At 33.2% G+C, this 17,110-nt stretch overlaps 2 protein-coding genes across 2 annotated transcripts; both read right to left on the bottom strand.

Annotated features, from left to right (window-relative positions):
* Positions 1 to 954: 954 nt before the first annotated feature.
* LOC108907579 lies at positions 955 to 5,205 on the bottom strand. Its single transcript, XM_018711319.1, has 2 exons — positions 4,397 to 5,205; positions 955 to 1,418 (listed from the first exon to the last, which is right to left on the bottom strand). Exons 1-2 carry the CDS (start codon positions 5,171 to 5,173, stop codon positions 987 to 989), a joined length of 1,209 nt encoding a protein of 402 aa, XP_018566835.1. The 5' UTR covers positions 5,174 to 5,205; the 3' UTR covers positions 955 to 986.
* A 4,654-nt stretch (positions 5,206 to 9,859) lies between these two features.
* Positions 9,860 to 16,436, bottom strand: LOC108907580. The gene is made up of 2 exons (XM_018711320.1): positions 15,634 to 16,436; positions 9,860 to 10,552 (listed from the first exon to the last, which is right to left on the bottom strand). Exons 1-2 carry the CDS (start codon positions 16,411 to 16,413, stop codon positions 10,130 to 10,132), a joined length of 1,203 nt encoding a protein of 400 aa, XP_018566836.1. The 5' UTR covers positions 16,414 to 16,436; the 3' UTR covers positions 9,860 to 10,129.
* Positions 16,437 to 17,110: the final 674 nt, after the last annotated feature.

Raw genomic sequence — 17,110 nt, forward strand, 5'->3', positions numbered from 1 at the left:
CAATAAAAATAGTTTATTTGTACCGTTGAGAGAGCGTTTTATTTTGGCTGTACAGCGAAAGCAACCCTCATTCTAAATATGCTTTACTGTATAAGTAGATAAATACTTTTAAAAAAATAAAATTTTGTCTGTAAATTGGTTGTATCTGTCTTGTTTCAAATGCTAATCTTAACCTCTTGGTTAAAAAATCTTTGACATTTCAAGTTTATCGACTAAATGTTACTACATATTGAGTCATTATGGTATATAATAATATTTAAATCATATACCTTTTGTAAACTTTATAATTTTTATGTTACTTCTCTTCAAATGTAGGTATAAGATCCCTATCTAGTCACAAGTTTGTAAAATAGGTTATGAAAGGAAAGAAGCGACATCTCTTGTTTTTTATCTGTATCTGCAATATCAGAAGCTTGTTTTTTAATTTTAATTTTTTGAATCAGTAGACATCCAATGTGAAGAAAGTTTATTTACGCTGTGGAAAGTATAGGAAAATTTATAAACAACTGATTTTGTCTTTGTTGATCCGTAAAGCTAAATTTACAGCTTTCATTAATTTATGTGTGTTTATTTTAAATTTACAAAGTCACTTGTGCTGTAACACCTAAATTCCATTGACTTAAAAGATAAGATATTGCCGTCAACGTTGCCGACGCTCCCAGCTGATTCTTATCAATTCAATGAAAAAAAACACTGATAACAAGAAGGCAGACGATGTACGTCAATTATGTCAAATCATGTCTTGTTATTGTGTTATCACCGTTTATTTATTTACATATTTATGTTTTAGTAAATTGATGAAAATCAGTCGGGTATCTCTGCATCGTTGACACTAAATGTGGAATGTTACAAATTTGAAAATTATTTAAAAAAAAAGTTGGATACAATTCGTACCATTTGTGATGATGTAGAATTAAAATTCTAGATATTTACAGAGTAATATAAACGAGTAAAAAATTGCGGACAATGTGATTTTATTTAAATAACTACAAAAAATCATTTTCGTACAAGTGCAAAATTAAACTTCTAGAAATTTTCTTAAACGCATCCTGGTCGTAACCGGTTTGGAAAATTTTCTCTTTCTCTTCCGCCGGCCTCGTGTCATTAAAATCGATCACATTTTCTTCAGGGGTACATTTTATTTTCCATATCATCAGAGACATCATGACGCCCATTTTGCAGTATCTTTTCCAGTCATTCTTCAACTCCTGGAAAGGATATAGTTTTCCAGAATCGCATCCAAAGGCTTTCAGAGTTTCCGAAAGGCTATCATGGTAGACTTTCAGGAAATAGTCCAAATCCTTCAGCAATTCCTTTGGTGCTCCCGAGTAAAAGCAGTAGCTCAAGTCGCAACAAGGAGAACCTTCTTTCGACAGTTGAAAATCTAAGAATCTTACGTCGATTAATTTTCTCTCTTCCTGAAAACAATAATCAATAAATACAGCTGAGTTAATATCAAACATTTTTTTTCATAGGAACATGTCCCATTCGTTTTTGTTCAGAAGTTACAACCTATCAAAAATCCCTATTGTTGTTGCGCGATTTTTGGACTTGACAGATTCTAATTTATATACAGGGTGTGGCTTACGTCGCGCATCTGCACCTCTCTTAGCCAATGCTGGAGGGGATATTACAACACTCAAACTCCACGGTGGATGGAAGTCATCTACCGTGGCAGAAGGTTATATAGAAGAGTCAGTTTCCAGTAAAATTGATATTGCTAAAAAGATACAAGGGATACTCCTAAAGCAAGCATATGCAAAGGGGAAACCTGTTCTATAAATTTACCACAATCACAACATGATTCCAATAATCCTTTGGCATCAAATTACGTCTTTACCATAAATGTTAATGTTAATATTAATAAGCATGTGGATTGTAAGTTTGTAGCATTTTGGGTTATTTGTTGACTTATTACTGTTTCAAATTGGTTTTCTAATAAAAACAAGAAAAATAAGGGGGAGCAGAGATAGGATTTAAAAAAAAAAAAAATTCTCACGCCTTTAATTATTAAATTTTTGTGGTGCCGTTTTCAGCAATGTTTAAAGGGAGAATTGAAGTTTCTTAAAAAAAATCGTGATGTTACTAGCATTAAAACAACATCCCTGAATCCACCGCCAAACGCGAGATGAAATTGCGGCTATGGACCTTCACGATTTAAAGCAAAGACCATTATTTACTACTGCAATTTATACGCTCTCCATTATCGGTGGGTATTTTGCAACATTTTCAAACGTTCTCTTTAATTTTTAAAAGTAGCCACTATTACTGCATAATCGGATTATATTTGCCATATTATTATTTTACAATAATTTAATTTTGATCCAAATTAATTATTTACTACTGCTAATAGATAAAAAAATAATGGTTGTACTTAAATGGGGGTAAATTTTTTATTTTTATTTTTTTTTTAAATTCTATCTGCTCCCAGGGCACTTAGCAAGTTCATTTTTTTTTTTGTAAATTCGTCAAAAAATTCAAGCTTTAAGAAAATATTGCCAAACGATCGCGTTTACAACGGGAGCTATTCCATTTATTAATTAAGCCATTTATAGCAATTAGTTTGGAGCGATATTTAAACAATTTAAATTGAAAAAATGATCAGGTAAACGGGTCTGCATGAAACTAGAACACTTCACGAAAAGAACGAGCCCTTGCTGAATGCTGCGCGACACCCCCAATCGATAGAAATTATTTAAAAAAAGTCCCATTTTTAATAACAATTGCTATTACATAAAAAGTTTTCAATATTTTTCTTCCAAATTTGAACCGTAATTTTATCCCTTCGAAACGCTTAGTTTACACAATGGTAGAAATTGATATTTTGCAAATTGTTAAAGCTATTAAATAATTAACAAATGGCTTATTTTAGTGGTTTTTTTGCAATAACTCAATAACTATTTATTCGATTTTGACGTGCAACCATTCAAATTAAAGGGCTTTTTAGCGCCGATATTTTGTAGAAATTACATTGTTTTAAATGCAGAAGTTCTATATTAAAAATTAATAAAACCTGTTTTTTCACCTGTTTTTTGCTTATAAAAAATTAACGCTGACTTTTTTTTGCAGCACGAACCATAATCTGATTCACCAACACGATCCACACCTTTTTATTATGGAATATTCTTACCGTCAGTTTTTGCGGGTGATCCTACTGTAATGCCTGTACTGTTAAGAACTTCAAAGGGTGTCCTTTAACTTTCATCGCCTAATTAACATTTGTTGTAGAAACAACGGTGGTCATTTTGAACAGTTTTTATAATAAGTTGTACTAAATTTAATAACCTCAATTTAGTTACTTTTATCTAAAAAAATTTTTTTATTGTATTTGATTGTTTTTACGAATTATTTCCATAAAATTAGGCACATTGTAAATAACCTCTAATTCGTCGTATGAGTGTATCCATATCGAAAAATGAAGTAAATGATCTGGTATATTTTATCGTAGTGAACACTCATTATGAACTGGCAGGTACAATAACTTAAAGATCAAACTGAAATTACAGTCAACTTATAAAGTCAGAGACTACTAGCACTTTGTTAAATAAACTTCCAAATGGTATCACCTATCAAATAAAAAATAGTTGTCATTATTGCCCGAAAGAGGAAAAAGTTATGAACATATATTATCACCAAACATCAATTTTGCAAGACTTCTGAGTTTAAAAAAACACTCTGTATAACATCAAAATTTGTAGATTGAAAACAAAAGTCCACACCACAAATATAATCAAAATCAATTAATACGTATTCTAGTTATTTACAAAGTTCAAAAAATTTTCCCGAACTTTGAGGCCATCTAGTAGCCAAACGAAGCGATTTCGGATATAGGTAAATTAGGCTAAATTTGCCTATTTTGAGTCCACGAATCTGTGGTCTTCCGTTGTACACGTTATTCTGGGACACCATGTATACATTACATTTTGATGACACATTATTACCAGCTTATTATGTACATTGTTCCAAATCAAATCTGATTTAGCAGTTATTGAGCATTTTAAACAATACTATCTAGGCACTAATAAATCGTGCAAATTGACGATAAGGAACTGATAACTCTAGCAAATAACTGAGTAATTTCGTGGTCACCTGTCTTATAATTCGACATACCTCACATTACATAGCAATAATAAATAATGTGATGTATTATTTGATATAGTTATATAACAATTTTGGGTACCAAATTGTCTTTGAAGATTCAATGTAAGATTTAAGTGAAAGGACGATTGCTGACTATGTCTAATTATTTATCATTTATAAGATATCGTATCATATAATACCATACGTATGTAGGTTAAGGATCGATCCCCAATGGAAAATTTCGAAGACGAAGCAAGAAAAGTTGGAAATGGGACAGCTTAACATACAATAAAATTAAAATCGATATTTTACTTACACTGTATTTGAACATCATATTATTACTCCAACAATCTCCGTGTGTAATCACGGTATATTTGGTATTACAATCTATACTCTCCTTAAAATGTTCAACGCAGTTTTCAACAGAAGGCCTAAATTTCTCTATAACAGCATCGTCTATTCCTGGTTGTAGGCTATCCATGGCAAGATCATTTATGTTTTTAACTGCCTTTTTAAATCCATCTCCATTAATGAACACTAAAAATATATCCAGTAACTCCTTTGCTAGATTAGCAAAGTCCTCAGGATACAAAGACTTGTAAGCGAACGATAAACCGTGAAACTTCCCGTACTCCCTGAAAATGAATTCGAAATGTTGTTTGTCCAAGGGTATCTTCTTGTTGTGCACCTCGAACTTCTTGAATTTCAAGTTTTCTAGTACTAATTTCTCAGAACCATCCTCAGAAGTCGAGGTGAAATATTTGGGCACCTTATGGGACTGGGATTGCATCGGAATTCTCTCTTGGAACTTATTCAGGCGTTTCCAAACTTGATCATAGAAGTAAATCTCGTTCATGAACGCCTCCCGAATTGGACCAACGTCCCTGATAGATTGCTTCGTAAAAGCTTGTTTAACAACAAGATTGATCACTTCGTTTGATTGTTTATTCTCCAGTGTTACGAATACCACCTCCCCCAGGAATCCCTCGCCCTTCTTGTTGGCATCGTGAACGACTATCTCGAAATTTTCGATATTCCCTTCGATCACCTTTTTCAGTGTTTCGTAAACTTGAGGAGGTACAACGCTGCACATTGTTCTGATACACGATAACGACTGATACGAAAACTGAACCAATTTTTTTATAGAAGTGCAATCCGCACGTTATCTAAAACTGTAAAGAGCAAAAGCTGAAAAGTTTTCCTACGCTCCATTTTGTGTCACTAGTAAGAGAATCGACCTTCAACTCGCACACTTCCGGGGGGTATAGGTGCGGCAGCCTTCCAAACACGTAAAATAGTCGTTAGAAAAAACTAAAACTGCAAAAGCTGAGACTTTGTCGACATGTTGATTATGTTATGAACAAACGAAAAATCGCAATCAGCTGACTTTAGAGTGGGGGTTATGCCTCAGCTTTTCATCTAAATAAGTAAAAAATATGCGCGAGGTAAACTGATACCGCAAAAGCTGAAATTTGGTAAAGTAATAGTCATCTTAATCAGTTATACGAAAAAAAATGTCCGCTGAAATTTTTGCGGTGTATAAGTGCTCAGCTGACGAGTTGAAGGTGCAGCACATCGTTATGCGCGTTACATCTTTGACTTTATAAGCTGACAACTTTTCCTTTACTAAATACAGGGTGTTAAAAAAAGAGTGTAAAATATTTAAGGAGATAATAGTATGAACCAAAATAAGCAGAAAAGTCTCAATAAACATGGGTTCGCAAAGTAACGGTTGCGGAGATATGGAATGTTTTATGTTTTTTAGCCCCTTTTTTTTTTTTGNCCTTTTTCAGTGTTTCGTAAACTTGAGGAGGTACAACGCTGCACATTCTTCTGATACACGATAACGACTGATACGAAAACTGAACCAATTTTTTTATAGAAGTGCAATCCGCACGTTATCTAAAACTGTACTTTTTGTTCGTATTTGCGATAAGAATATACCTCTCGAGGTATTAGCCCGGGAGCCAGTGACCTTTTTTGATGACCAAAAGAGCAAAAGCTGAAAAGTTTTCCTACGCTTCATTTTGTGTCACTAGTAAAAAAATCGACCTCCAGCTCGCGCACTTCCGGGGGGTACAGTTGCGGCAGCCTCCCAAACACGAAAAATAGTCGTTAGAAAAAACTAATACTGCAAAAGCTGAGATTTTGTCGACATGTTGATTATATTGTAAACAAACGAAAAAACGCAATCAGCTGACTTCAGAGTGGGGGGTTGTGCCTCAGCTTTTCATCTAAATAAGTCAAAAATATGCGCTAGGTAAACTGATACCGAAAAAGCTGAAATTTGGTAAAGTAATAGTCATCTTAATCAGTTATACGAAAAAAAATGTCCGCTGAAGTTTTTGCGGTGTATAAGTGCTCAGCTGATGAGTTGAAGGTGCAGCACATCGTTATGCGCGCGAGCGCGTTACATCTTTGACTGTATAAGCTGAGCACTGTACGAGCTGGAGGTCGATTTACTTACTAGTGATACCAAATGAAGCGTAGGAAAAATTTTCAGCTTTTACCAAATGACTAACTCAAAACGGCCGCTGACTCCCGGGCTATATATTTATATCGCCGATCACACTCAGGAATGCGCATTTCTGTGGTGATGATCCGATTCTATAATCTCTAAAAGCCAAGTCATTACTGCTGTTTTAGTTTGGATTGAGTGTGTGTTGGGCATTGCTTACAGGACTAGCTGCTAAAATAATAAAAATAATATTAATTTTATACTGGTTTTTAAAAATATAAATGTAGTTGTTTTTTTATATACATTTTTGTCAAAATTTTGTTTTGGTGGAGTTGAAAAGAACAAAAACTGTTTCATTTTCCACTCTATGAAAAAAAGTAATTCTTGTTAAAAAAACTGCATGTACCTACCATTTGATATAGTATACAGGGTTATCCAAAAGTCCCGGTACGGCAGAACTTTCGAAGAATGCATTTTGGGAAAAAATGTTGCAACCAAATGCGTAAGGATTTTTCCCTGACTATCTGATGGTGACCTTGAATTTGGTCTTGACTTTGACCTTCAAGGTCATTTGAAGGTCAAGTTAAGTTTTTTAAATGGAAACCCCTATTTTTTATTGCGGATTTGAAAAGAGCACGAAATTTTACGTCCAAAAATGGTCTTAACTATGAAAAGTTTTGGACTTTTGGATAACCCTCTATAATAAAACATTTAATTCCTACTGGAATAAATACAACCCCGAATGGAAATTGCATGTCGGACCATAATTCCCTGACGCAAATAAAGATATTAAATGAATGCGACAAAAAAGAAAGATTAACTCTTAACGGTGATGAATTTATAATTTCGTTTCGTTCCTCCTCTTTACTGCTCTCTGATGATTCACTGTCTGGCAGATCGTCTTTAATGTCTGGCAGACTGTCTCCACTGTCTAACAGACCGTCTTCACTGTCTGACGGATCGTCTTCAATGTGTTCCGCCGCTGCGTTTTCCTCGATTTTATTTGCTAAAAAATAATTTTTCAATAGTGTACAATATGAAATGTAATAAAATGGTATTTACTTGTATTTTTTTTTTGTTTTTTTTTTTAATATATTCGGGGAGGTCGGGTCATACTTTCAAACGGACAAAATAATCTGGGATTTTTATTTCTGGGTTATATAAATGCTAAAATAAAAGTTTAAAAAAATTCCAAAATAGATATTTTTTTGGTTTATTTTTTTGCAAATGTCACATGCTGCGCAGTAGCGAAACGCTAACGCTCTGCCTGACTCACGATTCTAGATTCACCCATTGATAAAATACTGTTTTTTTATTAATTCAACTTGCCTAAAATACATTCCCTAAATTCGTCGTCAGCTCTCCGACTAATACCTGATGATGCGATCTATAACGGATCCCATCCACACTGTGGAACCAATGGCAATGATGCGTAAAACAATTTACGTGATTCACAATGATACAATGACAAATCTTATAATCATTGTTCACCATATTTAATGTTGTCTTTAGTGAGCGGCCAATTTAGGACAGCTCTAGTTATAATTATAACAGGTGATTTTGAAATAAGAGATAGATAAATTGTGCTCGTCCAGATAACTAGCTTTTTCTTTTTTCAACAATTAGTTGTGCGAATTTTAATGTTTGATAAGAATTTATTTTTAATAAAATATATCTCCAATTCCCAGTAATACTCTGTTCTAAGTTCAATATCTCTGTTCTTATTAAAACCTTGGAAAATTCATTTTTTTATCTAAATACGCAATAGATATGAGAGCAATTAGCGGTTATTTATTCTAAGAAAAATAAATAAGCGATAATGTGGTTATACAATTGCTTACATATTTTCTAGCATTATTTATTGTTTATTAAAATTACAAAACATTGCGTCAGTATTATGTAATATAACACTACCGTAAGTTAAATATACTACTCAAATTAAATATAAGTAACACCATTTAAAAAAGAATTTTGAGAAGTACCTATTTTAAATAATAAATCAAAATTAAGCAATATTAAATTGTATTTAATTATGTTAGACTAGACGACTAGACTATAATTTAACTAAACTAAACTATTTTTAAATAAATACCATCTTTTTTAATTAAACAATACACACGACGTTTCGTTGCTGACCAAGACTTTTTTCAAAAATCTTTTTTTTTTTAGAAATGCATTAAGTCGATTTCAAAGATATCGAATCTATCGATTATTTTATCAAAATCCAATATGCACAGCCTTCATAAATGTTTACAAGCGACGTAAACGCCGCGTAATAGGTATCAATTTTTAAATATTATGTAACAAAAGCCGGGACGCTTAGTAATTTATTTATTAGTTCTCGGAACGAATGGGCCAAAAAGTAAAATATTTCAGTCAACACTAATTATCGAAAGTTGAGGGCTCTCAAGTGGGTGTAGCGTCGTCCTTCGGAGAAATTTAGCAATATATTTTTTACAAGTTCACTTAAACTGACGGGGCCATGTGTTGAGCATCTAGTATAAAGAGAAGAATCGATATTTCAAATAACGCGCGAAATGCATTCCAAAGAACGTAGCAATTCCAAGAATAAGTTGTTAGAATGTTATGAGGAAAAGAAATGGCTGGTTTTTTGACGGATTTTCCAAGCTATAAGGATATATTAAATGAGATCGACTAATCCGTCCCTTACCGCTACACGGAGTCACTAGAGGAAGGCTAGGGTTATTTGTAAGTTTAGTCTCAAAATTATTTAGGTAATTATTAACATGGCATAGTTATGCCAAAGCGTACCGACATTCAGGGTTCCCGCCATTAAGATAAGAACATAAACTTCTGGACCCAAGAAATGGGGCGTGTCGAAGCGAGAAAAAGTCGATTCTTCCTTATGTTTCACATTGAGCAGTCGACTTACTTTTAGAGTCTCGGGCTAGTTAATTAAATTTAATGATGGATAAAGTCATTCCAAATTTTGCTATGGAGCACGCATTCCCTGAATTTCGGTACGCTGTCGCTTGCCAATAAATTAATTAGTAATGTTGTTCGAGCCGTTGTGTTGTAATTTTGTTTGTTTGTTTGTTCTCTTTATTGTTATTAAAACCCTTCCTGTAAGTTTTGGTGTTTCCTTTTGTTTCTCTCAACTTCAGTGTCATCCTGTATAGCCAACCACTGGATTACATTCTACGTAAGCAATAGAGGGTAAGTGCCTGAAATTCATTCTCTGAACATACCTACAACATTTCTAAGTTCCCACGTATTAATTAAAGTATAATGATAATTATAAACTCCCTTTCGAGAACTAAATAGTAAACTCTTTTGAAATCCAGACTCGTTATGATACTGGTCATAACGATATATAGATAAATAAAGACATAACCCCTCAGGTTACAATTATATGTTAGAGACTTTATAATCCCATGTCCTTTCTTCTTTTACTGATTTTTCTATTGGAACTGATCAGCCGTTTTAGACTTATTTTAATTTAAATATTTCTTTTATTTACTTAACTTCATAAAATGTGACCTATAATTACAAAACATGAAATTGTGATTTCAATGAAAAGACAGTGATGTACTTGACATGTAACAAATCATTAATTTTCTTTAACAAACTTTAAAAAAAATCATTTTCAACTAAGTGATAGAACAAATCCTTAACACTTTTGCTGAACGCATCTTTATCGTAGTCAGTTTGGAATACTTTTTCCGGTTCGTCGTTTCCAACATCTGTAAAGTCACTCAATTCGTATGTGAATTTCATTTTCCTAACCATGGTACCGAATATAATCCCTATCTTGCAAAACCTTTTCCAATCCTTCTTCAGCGTTTGTAGAGGGTAAACATCCTCGGAGTTACATCCGAATTGCTTGAGGGTTTCGGACAGGCTATCGTGGTAAACTTGAAGGTAATAGTCCAGATTCTTCAAGACATCCTTCGGTGCTCCTGCGTAGATGCAATATGAGAGGTCGCAACAAGGAGAACCGTCTTTGGCAAATTGCAAGTCGAAAAATCTTACATCCGTCACCTTTTTGGAATCCTGCAGTAAGAATTATTAGTTAAAAGGAGATAATCTATTCTTGGTAATAAATAAAATTTGGGACATGTGGTGTTAAATGCGATGAGGTAAGCTCCATTTTCAATCGAAAGTATTATATTTGGAATTTGACAGAAATGACTAATGACGTCATCAATTATATTTTTGCCAGAAACATACCCAAATTTTTTTCCTGTTAAAAAATTCTCTTTTTTCTAATAAACTTTTATTAGAGAAATTTTTCTGTATTACCTACTTCTCGTTTAAAAGTTATATATAAGAGTCTCAAAACAAATATCAACTAAAAATCACCTTAGCGATGATGTCAACTACGTCAAAACTATGACGTTATCATTATTTTTAATGTTTTTTGTACAACCTTTCCTATTGTCTATCCAAGATCCTTTAATTATCACATCATGTTCCATTTATTTCTGAAAATTTACTGGTTATTTATTTAAAAATGACAGTGTATTACAAAAAAAAATAATTATATGCAGTTGAGCATCTACAAAAATTATGTTTATAGGAATAAGTCTAATTCTTTAGGGCAAATAGATCTTTTTTATTTGAACTAGGTTAGAAAGCAAAAAAGCATAAAAACACTTAAAAATAATTTTTATTTCTCAACGTTTCGTCATTTTTATTGCAACATCTTCAAGACCCTATGTATTGAATTTCTAACTTTATATTTAATAAAGACGTATTCTCAAGTTTGTATCTAAACTTTCTCACAATTTTTTGAAGAATTAATGAAAACGACGAATCGTCGGTATAGTGTAATAGTAGTATTTTATTATATTTACTACAGACCTAGTCCAGACAATAAAAAAAGTAATAACAGAAGATTATCAACAAATATTTATGAAAATATTATTTTGTTTAATAATTCTTAAAGAAATATAATAAAATACGGTGTGCCCAAAATGATGGAACAAAAATCATATTTTTTTCCAGTTGAAATTTAAGAAAGTTGCTGAAACAGGTCAATTAGTAAATAGAAATTGTCACTGTTCTGCAAAATTTTCCATTTTTTTTTTGAGCCATGCTCCCCTGACAACCCCACTAGATTTTTTTTGTGGATTATCTAAAAAGAACAGACCAGACACTATCGTGATAGATAGATAACTCTCGCTTCAACATTTTCTAAAATTTTTTAGTACTGTTTTCTAGAGCGCATCCCAACATTTGTCGCTAAACATAATTTATTCACAAAAAATCAACATGGATTTAGGGCCAATATGTCTACGCAACCAGCAATACATAATTTCTACCCAAGGGTTTTGGAGTTCTTGGAAGCGGGTGAATGCCCTGTTGGGATATTTTGTGATCTCAGCAGGACATTTGACTGCGTCAATCATAACAAGCTACTAGATAAACTTAATTCATATGGTATACGAGGGACAGCATTGGACTGGATAAAATCCTTTTTAAGTCATCGTTTGCAATTTGTTAGTTTAAGGCATGTTGATAACACGGGGATACAGATGGTAAACTCAGAATATCGAGGTATAGATGTGGGTGTGCCTCAAGGCTCTGTATTGGGTCCAGTGCTCTTTTTGCTTTACACAAATGAACTGGATTCTCTTACCACTGATGCAAAATTCACTATGTATGCAGATGATCAGTCGTTATTAATCTCGGATAAAGAAGATGTACAGTTAGAACGTAAATCCAACGAAGTTCTGCAGATTTTAAAAAATTGGTACAATTCTAATGATCTCTATCTTAATACAGAAAAGACGCATGTGATAAGATTTCATAACAGACAAAAATATTGTAACCCTTTAAGCATAGCATTAAATGGCTCAGAATCACTATCGTTTGATAGTAAAATAAAGTTCTTGGGCGTAATAATTGACGAGTGTCTCGGTTGGAAAGAGCATTGTGTTCAATTAGCTTCTAAACTGAATTCGGTTTGTTTCTTATTAAGAAATATACGCACCCTCCTCTCTCAAGAGCACCTTACCATACCATGCACAGGTATCTTCAAGGTTGCGATATGGCATACGCTTTTGGGGACCAAGTGCTCACACCATGGACGTGTTTGCAGCACAGAAACGCATTATTAGATGTCTCGCTGGTATACCTGTTAATTATTTCTGTAAAGAATTGTTTAAAAATTTTTAAATTTTAACGGTGTTTGGTCTATATTTGTTCGAGCTCTGTGTTTTTGTTATTAAGAATAAAAGAAATTTTATTTTAAATACATTTGTTCACCAAAAGAATACAAGGTCTAAGGACAATTTTCACGGACCGCCTTGTAAATATGTATTAACATATATACTCTCCCACTCATTTGGGTTTGAAAATTTTTAATATGTTGCCTACCTCGATAAAACATATTGATAACATATCAATTTTTTAAAGGTCCTTAAAGGACTATCTTACGAGAAAAGTTTTTTATAGTTTGCAAGAATTGTTCGATGGTAGGTAATGTTCAGTGTAGGTAATGTTTAGTGTTAGTTTTTAAGTAAAAATTGTGACCATTCCTATACAAATGGATTTTGTCAACAGGAAAATAAATTATTATTATTATTATCGAAGGATTGATAACTTTGAACACCGAATTGTGCAATGGTTAATGGGGGCCCCTTTGAACATTTGCTGTAATAAAATAAATAGTAGTACTAAAATTGTTTTCATTTAATTCCTCCATTTTTTAAATACTATGACAAAAAGTAGGTAAAACCTACTATTTATACTATAAAATATATAGCGTCCTATTAAAAAAAATGTCGGTAATGTTACAGGTCTATCAGATATGGCTGAAAAAAATAAAAAATATTGCAGAAACGTAACCATTTCTCTTTACTAATTGACCTGTAAATTTCAACTTATACAGGGTGATTCATTAATAATGGGACAGAGCTTAAGGACATGTTGCTGACCTCAAAATAGAGCGATTAAGCCAAATATGCCTTATCCGAATGTTGTTCCTTTTCGATCTACAGGGTGTTAAAATTGGAAAAATACTTTCGATTTTTTTAAATATCTTGAGCATCTTTGAACGGATTGTCTTGAAAGTTTGTACACCTATGTTTTCTGAGGTGGTAATTACGGAAATGGTAACTATTTTGCAATCACATCTAGGATGCGCTAGTTGTAGTGTTCCGTCGGAGTAAACATATGTCAAACTTTTTTGTCCTTCAAAAATCTGAATTTCCAATAAGAAATTATTAAACTACGTTCAATTCTAAATAAAAAAGATATACCTGTTAAAAATCGATAAACTTAACCGTTTTCGAAATAAGAACGATTTACTATTTCTTTACAAAATTATTTGTTTGAACGTACGCCTTTAAATAAGATGACTTAAATGAAGTAGGCCGCTGTCAATGAAATGTCATGTATTATTTATGTCAATTCTAAGCAACTTATAAATACTAGACAGTTTAGTTCTTCTTCGTTTGTGATTTTTTTCATTAAAATGCCGCGTCATAATGATTATTCGTTTGTTGAAATGAGAAACATGGTATGTGTGTATGCCCAAGAAAATTATTGTGGTCGTCATGCAGCAGCGAGGTACTTGGAGTTATATCCAAATAACAGACAACCTAACCACAAGCTTTTCAAGACGTTGTACGACAGATTAGGAGAAACGGGATCATTTCGCCCTAAACGAGACGTTGGAAGGCCTAAAGTATTAGCGGCGGAGCAAGAAGAGGATGTTTTAGTGCGAATTGCCGAAAACACGCAAACAAGCACACGCCGAATTTCATCAGCTACTGGTGTAAGTCAGCCTTCCGTCTTCAGAATACTCCACAAAGAAAAATTGTATCCTTACCATTTTCGTCCGGTTCAACAGTTGATGCCACAAGATCCTCCTGGTAGATTTCGGTTCGCACAGTTTCTTCGTCGGCAACAAAATGCTGACCCTACATTTTATAATAAAATATTGTTTACGGACGAAGCTACATTTACCCGGCGCGGTGTATTTAATTGGAGAAATAGCCATTCCTGGGAACTGGAAAATCCTCACTTGCCACGAGAACAACATTTTCAGCATGAATTCTCAATAAATATTTGGTGTGGAATACTTTCCGATAACATTTTGGGACCATTTGTGTTACCCCGTCCACTTAATGGGGAAAATTATTTAAATTTTTTAACAAATGACTTGCCACTCGTTCTTGAAAATATCCCCTTAAATTTACGGCAAACCTTTTGGTTTATGCATGATGGTGCTCCCGCACATTACTCCCGACCAGTAAGAGAATATCTTGATATAAGTTTTCGAAACCGTTGGATTGGTCGCGGCAGCGAAGTGCCTTGGCCTGCGCGTAGCCCTGATTTAAATCCCCTAGATTTTTATTTCTGGGGTAACGTTAAATCTTTAGTTTATAAAGATGTTATACATACTCGAGAAGAGCTGTGGGCAAAAATACAAGAATCTGTTAACATTATCAGAGACCAACAAAGAAGTCTATTCAGTGTCAGACAAAATTTTAACGAGAGAATAAAAAAATGTATTGAAAACAATGGTCGCCACTTTGAGAATCTTTTGTAATTAGACTTAAGCATAATAAAATTTTCAGTTGTTACTGTGTTTGTCTTAATTCGTAATTAAGTCATCTTATTTAAAGGCGTACGTTCAAACAAATAATTTTGTAAAGAAATAGTAAATCGTTCTTATTTCGAAAACGGTTAAGTTTATCGATTTTTAACAGGTATATCTTTTTTATTTAGAATTGAACGTAGTTTAATAATTTCTTATTGGAAATTCAGATTTTTGAAGGACAAAAAAGTTTGACATATGTTTACTCCGACGGAACACTACAACTAGCGCATCCTAGATGTGATTGCAAAATAGTTACCATTTCCGTAATTACCACCTCAGAAAACATAGGTGTACAAACTTTCAAGACAATGCGTTCAAAGATGCTCAAGATATTTAAAAAAATCGAAAATATTTTTTCAATTTTAACACCCTGTAGATCGAAAAGGAGCAACATTCGGATAAGGCATATTTGGCTTAATCGCCCTATTTTGAGGTCAGCAACATGCCCTTAAGCTCTGTCCCATTATTAATGAATCACCCTGTATAAATATTGCAGCACCCAAAAATATTATTTGCTACTTACATCGTACTTAAACATCATATTATTGCTCCAACAATCCCCATGGGTGATGGCAGTATATTTCGTTTTACCTTCTATGCTTTCCAAGAACAACTCTTTACCATTTTCAAGATAGAGTCGTAACTTTTCGATCACGGCATCATCTACTCCCGGCTCAAAGTATTCAGTACATATTTCAAATGCATACTTTATCGATTTTTCAAAGAAATCTGTTGTCCGGACCATATGCGAAAACATACTTGCCAACCCTTGTGCTAAATCAGCGTACTCTTCAGGGTACAAAGCTTTATAGGCGAAGGATATACCATGGAACTTCCCGTATTCCCTCATAATAAGTTCGTAATGTTCCTTATCTAAAAACACTTCCTTTTCAAGGTTCTGGAAATGTTGGAACTTCAAGTTTTCCATTACCAAGTACTCAAAATTCTCGTTCGAAACCGAAGCTAAATATTTGGGTAACTTCTGGAAGCGGTATTGCATCGGAATTTGTTCTTGAAACTTGTCCAGCACAGGCCAAACCTTCGAATAAAAGTGAATCTCGTTCATGTAAATATCCCTTATTGACAACGAGTCTCTAAGGGACTGGTCTTTTAGAGCTTGTTTCACAATGACATTGGTCTCTTTATGAGTTTTTGTATCCCTTAATTTCACGAATATAACTTCTCCCGAATAACCTGCACCTTTATTGTTGGAGTCATGGGAAACTATCTTGAAATTGACCCCGCTTTCGATAGCTAATTGCTCTAGCGTCTTGCAAACTTGTGGGGAAATACCGTTATACATTTCTTTGATATATCACAGAGTCAGGCACAACAGCAACTGAAGCGAGTGTATCATGTTTTCTTATTTTAAGTTAATTCACTCGCGTTATCTGTTATTGATAAACAAAACTATTGCATGTATAGTGTTTTCAGCATCGCTGTTATTATTATAGTCCAGACGGTATCTGTTTCAAAAAGCCATATTTGGGTGAATCGTATATCCACGGAGATTTTTGGCTTTTTGGCTTTCAAATATCACTAAAAATTAACATTTTTCTATGCGCATAAAAAAAAAGTGGGCTTAACTTTTGGCGGCACAATATGTTAAAAAAATTCGAAAAATGTCATATTTTTCTTCCTATTTAATTATGTATCTTTTCAAGAGTTGATTTTAGGCGAAAATGGAAGAGGAAATAAATGTTTTTAATAAATTTTTTTATAAAACATGACTAGTTACAAATCGAATGAATCATGATTATTATGGTAAAAATCGAAAAAATCACAAAAATGGGGTTAAAAAACAATACTTTTTAGGGAATTTTTTTGGTGTATTTAAATTGGGTGTAGGACCTTTATACTTGGCTCAAGAAAACTTCATGTTATGTAGAATCATCACACCAAATTTCATCAAAATCGGTTCGATAGATTTTGCATAATAATTTTGCAATCCAGATTTTGAAAAAAAAATTGCAAATTTTCAAAATTTTGCACAGCAAAAA

Source organism: Anoplophora glabripennis, unplaced genomic scaffold (assembly GCF_000390285.2).
Source record: "Anoplophora glabripennis isolate ALB-LARVAE unplaced genomic scaffold, Agla_2.0 scaffold276, whole genome shotgun sequence".
Taxonomy (NCBI): domain Eukaryota; kingdom Metazoa; phylum Arthropoda; class Insecta; order Coleoptera; family Cerambycidae; genus Anoplophora; species Anoplophora glabripennis.